At 46.2% G+C, this 5,000-nt stretch overlaps 1 protein-coding gene across 2 annotated transcripts in view; it reads left to right on the top strand.

Moving 5' to 3' along the window:
• The window catches only part of LOC138862029 (uncharacterized), a 29,031-nt gene that overhangs the window by 23,423 nt on the left and 608 nt on the right, over positions 1-5,000 (top strand). For both annotated transcript variants that reach the window (XM_070123022.1, XM_070123021.1), the window contains 5 exons: positions 1-213; positions 2,119-2,315; positions 2,841-3,123; positions 3,603-3,776; positions 4,296-5,000. The exon at positions 1-213 is cut by the window's left edge and continues 26 nt beyond it; the exon at positions 4,296-5,000 is cut by the window's right edge and continues 608 nt beyond it. In XM_070123022.1, the coding sequence (XP_069979123.1) occupies positions 1-213; positions 2,119-2,315; positions 2,841-3,123; positions 3,603-3,776; positions 4,296-4,529 (1,101 nt within the window). In that variant the 3' untranslated portion in view covers positions 4,530-5,000. The remainder of the gene's footprint in view (positions 214-2,118; positions 2,316-2,840; positions 3,124-3,602; positions 3,777-4,295) is intronic.

The following is a 5,000-nucleotide window of genomic DNA, read 5'->3' as shown; positions in this document are numbered from 1 at the left end:
GTACCCAAGAACCACAGCAAGCCACTCCTCCTGAAATCGGACGGGAGTGGCTTTCTCTACCCTGAAGAGGAAGGAGAAGACAGAATCTTGGGCGTCGGTTCAGGGGCGTCTTTCACGGCCGCTTGTCCAGGGAAAGACAACAAGCTCCTTCTAAACGGACGACGGACGGCCACCATCTCCTGCAGGGGCGGCCAATTCCGCTACGGCAGAAGGGTACGTGTTTATCATTATTGTTTATCATTATTATTATTATTATTATTATTGTTGTTGTTGTTATCATTATCATTATTATTATTGTTATTATTTGTATTATTATTGTTACGGTTGTTGTTACTATTATTATTATTATCATTTTACACATTTGTAATTTTTTTTCTTTTTTTGAGGAAGAGGGGGAGAGGGAGAGGGAGAGGGGGAAGGGAGAGAGAGAGGAAGAGGGGGAGAGGGGAGGGAGAGAGAGATAGAGAGAAAGAAAGAGAGGGAGAGAAAGATAAAGAGAGAGAGAGAAAGAAAGAAAGAGAGTGAGAGAGAGGGAGAGAAAGATAAATAGAGAGAGAAAGAGAGAAGGAAAGAAAGAAAGAAAGAGAAAAAGATAAAGACATCATCCAATAGGGAAAATGCGCACCTTCTCCGCGTGACACCAGAAGACGCCAGTGTCATAACTTTTATCAAGTAAAAAAATAACAAAACCACTCATCAAAATTACCAAAATGAATATCTTGACCTTAAGCTTTTCCATTTTTTTCCTCTTGACAGTTTCCTCTCGGGATGCAGAGTAGGAAAAAAATTGTCACAGATCTAAATGACAGCTTGACATCTGACTTCCGGCCCAGATTTTATGACTCAATGGTTGCACCGACAGAGGAGATTGAGAATCTTTCCTATTTATATAAGTGTGTCCATAATTTCGTAGTAGTTAACTTAATATGTGATGGTGGTGTTATCTCCATTGATTTATTTGATTCGTTTTACGGAAGACTTTTCCCTCTACTTCTGCCTCTTTCTCTCTCTCTCTGTCTCTCTCTTCATTTTTTGTATCTGTCTCTCTCTCTCTCTCTCTCTCTCTCTCTCTCTCTCTCTCTCTCTCTCTCTCTCTCTCTCTCTCTCTCTCTCTCTCTCTCTCTCTTTCTCTCTCTCTCTCTTTCTCTTTCTCTTTCTCTTTCTCTTTCTCTTTCTTTCTCTCTCTCTGTCTCTCTCTGTGTCTTTCTTTCTTTCTCGCTTTCTCTTTTTTCTCTTTCCCTCCCATCCTCCCTCTTTCTCTCCCATCCTTCCTCCCTCCCTCATTCCCTTCCCCTTCCCCTTCCGCTTCTCCCTCTCCCTCTACTTCTCCACCTTTCTCCCTCTTTCCCCTCCTGCTTCCCATTTTCTCCCTCCCTCCCACACGCCCTTTCTCTCGGTCTCCAACAGAATGTCACCCTCCGCATTTCCTTCAACATCGCAACTTTATTCCGAGGCCCTCCGTCCCCCCCCCCCTCCCCTGGCACTTCCATTTCCTTCCGGAGTTTCCTTGGACAGGCATCCTTGCGTCCGGTCCGGTCAGCCTCGAAGGCAAACGTATCCTCAGTTCAGAAACGTTTTGCTTTTGGGGGGGAATTGTTGTCGCGTTTTGTTGTTGTCGTTGTGCGTGTGTGTGTGTGTGTGTGTGTGTGTGTGTGTGTGTGTGTATATGTGTGTGTGTGTGTGTGTGTGTGTGTGTGTGTGTGTGTGTGTGTGTGTGTGTGTCTGTGTGTGTGTGTGTGTGTGTGTGTGTGTGTGTGTGTGTGTGTGTGTGTGTGTGTGTGTGTGTGTGTGTGTGTGTGTGTGTGTGTGTGTGTGTGTGTGTGTGTGTGTGTGTGTGCGTGCGTGTGTGTGTGTGTGTGTGTGTGTGTGTGTGTGTGTGTGTGTGTGTGTGTGTGTGTGTGTGTGTGTGTGTGTGTGTGTGTGCGTGCGTGCGTGCGTGCATGCTCGCGCGCACATGCCTACGTGCCCATAGGTATCTTATACCTGCACTGTACTTACACCAAAAATACCCTCCACATCCGAAAAAAATTCTTCCCAGTCATACCCTACGCTTCGTCCTCGCCCACCTCGGCCTCCACGCAACACCCACCTAATCCTCCAAATCCTTCAAATCCACAGACTCTGAGCTGGGAGAACTTAGGATGCGCCGAGACACCGTCCGCTCGCATCCAGGAGGCGGGGCCCTGCGGGAGGGGGGGCACCACCGCCGTCATCGGCTGGGACCTGAGGAGGAGAGTCTTCCTTCCCGAAATCGAACTCTGCTTCGACAAGGAACTGGAGACGACGCTCTACACACACCATGTCGTTCCCGGCAGGTAAGGCTCTGGGCGGTATGTGGCGGTGTGGTCGGCGGTCACGTGGTTGGGGCCATGATAGAGTTATAGGATGAGAAGGAGGATGGTGCTGAAGGTAATGTTGGTGATAAGAATATCAGCCGTAGGGAGAATATAGTGATAGCAATATCGGATAATAAGGAAATAAAATATGATAGTAATAGAAGGAAAACAATAAGAATGAAATAATAGTGAATCAAATATCACTATATATAGTGAAAAAATATCTATACTATACAAATATGAACTATAACTACTATACTATATAAATATAAACTATAACTACTACTATACAAATATGAAGTATTTACAAATATAGTGAAAAAATATCACACGATGATAATACTGCTTAACAACATAAACAAAAATTAATCATAACAACAAACAGACATGAACCATGACATAATAACGACCGCAACAAGGAATAACAATTTCACAACAAACCAACACAATAACAACGCACATCCCAACAACAAAATAGACAAGAGACGCCTCCCTCGCCCTCAGACACATCGCCCAGAAGACGGTCGCGCCCAGCCGTCCCTCCTTCAAGAAAGCCGACATGTTCTCCATCAGCGTCCAGAACTCGTACCGCATAAGGAGTCAAAAGAGCCTCGTCCAGGAGCTGTCGGGTGACCCTTCCCTCCTCACGGGCAAAGGTCAGAATTACCTGGCCAAAGGTCACCTGACGCCGGACTCCGACTTCGTGCTGGAGGCCGAGCAGGACGCGACCTACTTCTACGCCAACGCGGTCCCCCAGTGGCAGGCCATCAACAACGGGAACTGGAAGGTAGGGGTCGCTGGGCCGCGGGGTTGCCACGTCGGCTTTCATTTTTCTTCTTCTATTACGCCGTTTTCGATTATTTATTGGGGGGGGGGGGAGGGGGGAGGTGATGGGTTAGATTTTAAGGTCTCTTTTTTATCTGTTTTGAGCATTTATTTGGGTTTGAGCCCTTATTTTATGTAATTTATGTATATTCGTTTTGATACCGATGGCATGGTGCATCAGTTATTTAATATAAACAAAATATTATGTATGTATATTCAATTTTGCAAGGTAATAGAACTAAAAATACTACACTAAAACCCTATTACCCGTACTACAATGAAAAATATTCATACAATCCTTTTATCCATTTTTTGACCAGCCGATCTGAATACCTTTCATCAAGATTACTCACTATCGCATTGCCATCAATACCTTTCATCATACCTTCCGCAGATTCCGTTTTCAAACCTCATAATCCCACACATTTTCGCCTATTCCAGAGCTTAGAAAATTCCGTGCGGGGGTTGGCCGAGGACCACGGGCTCACGCTGGACGTCTGGACAGGAACCCACGGCATCTTGGAGGTCCCGGGCAGAAGGCAGGTGCCGGTCAAGGTGTACCTCGGCCTCTCCGCCAACAAGGAGACTGTCCCTGTTCCTGCGTACATGTGGAAGGTGAGGACGACTGGCCTGGTTTGTGGAGGAGGAGTTGATTGGCTTTTATTGCAAGGTTGGGTGGTATTGTAGAGCTTTTTTGTGGTTTAGTGGCGGTGGTGTTTTGAAAGGGGTTAACGAATTGCACGCGAATCAAAAAGGATGAAAATCGACTAAAACTTCAATTTACGGGTTAGGTACAGTGTTTACGAAGTTCATCCTTCACAAACCACATGATTAACAAGTCATATATCAATTTTAAACAAGCTAAGACAAACAAACACATGCCGTTAACAAATCGCAAAATCACCCCCCCTCCTTGGGGGTCAAGCCAGCCTTTGCGGGTGCCGGTCCCAAGCCCGGATAAATAGAGAAGTTTTAGTGTCATAAAGGGCAACCGACTGTAAAAAGCCAAGCCAAACCAATATGGAATCCTTAATAGAGCGGTTCATCCATAACGGCGACCATGTATAGAAATGGGAGAAAGCGAAGAAGATAATCGGATAACAAATGATAATCAAAACCGTCTACCATTCGCAGGTGATCTACGAATCGTACACAAACCGAGCCGTGGCGATCGTGATGGCCAACAGCGTCAGGGACCAGGACAGCCAAGCTCCTCCCTGCGAAGACATCTGCGCCTGGCTCTCCTGGGTGGACTGGGACGTGAGGGACGCGAGCAGCGGGAGGACCTACTGCTGCTTCGTGGACGACCTGAGGGCCTCCTTCGAGAACGTGCCCGATCTCGGCCGGGTTAGACTGCTCAGCAACTGAAGTCCTTGTGGGGAAAGAGCGAGAGGGGAGGGGGAAGATGAAGGATGAGAGAAAGAGAAATATAAATAGATGGAGAAAGAGAGAGTGGGAGTGCGAGAGAGAGAGAGAGAGAGAGAGAAAGTGTGCAGAGGAGACTGAAGGAACTGAAGCCCTTGGAATGTAGATAAGACAGCTAAACTCACTGGTCCTTCAGGGAGGGGGGAGGGGGGAGGGGATTGAAGCCTTGATATAATGATGCAGTAAATGGTGTCCAGGTGAGGGAGGGGGGGGGGTGACTGGAGGGCTGAGAGAATAAAGAAATGAATTAGTAAATTGTGAGGCCATTCTTAAATTCCGTGGCAGTTATTAAAAATTAATATATATATGTATGAATGTTTGTGTACATGTGCCTGTCTTTGCTCGTGTGTGTTGACGAAAATTGATTATTGATATGTAAAGAATATGATATTTGTCCTGTATCAGGATATCAGT

This window comes from Penaeus vannamei, chromosome 6, assembly GCF_042767895.1.
Source record: "Penaeus vannamei isolate JL-2024 chromosome 6, ASM4276789v1, whole genome shotgun sequence".
NCBI classification, from domain to species: domain Eukaryota; kingdom Metazoa; phylum Arthropoda; class Malacostraca; order Decapoda; family Penaeidae; genus Penaeus; species Penaeus vannamei.
This window is presented reverse-complemented; position numbering and strand designations above follow the sequence as displayed.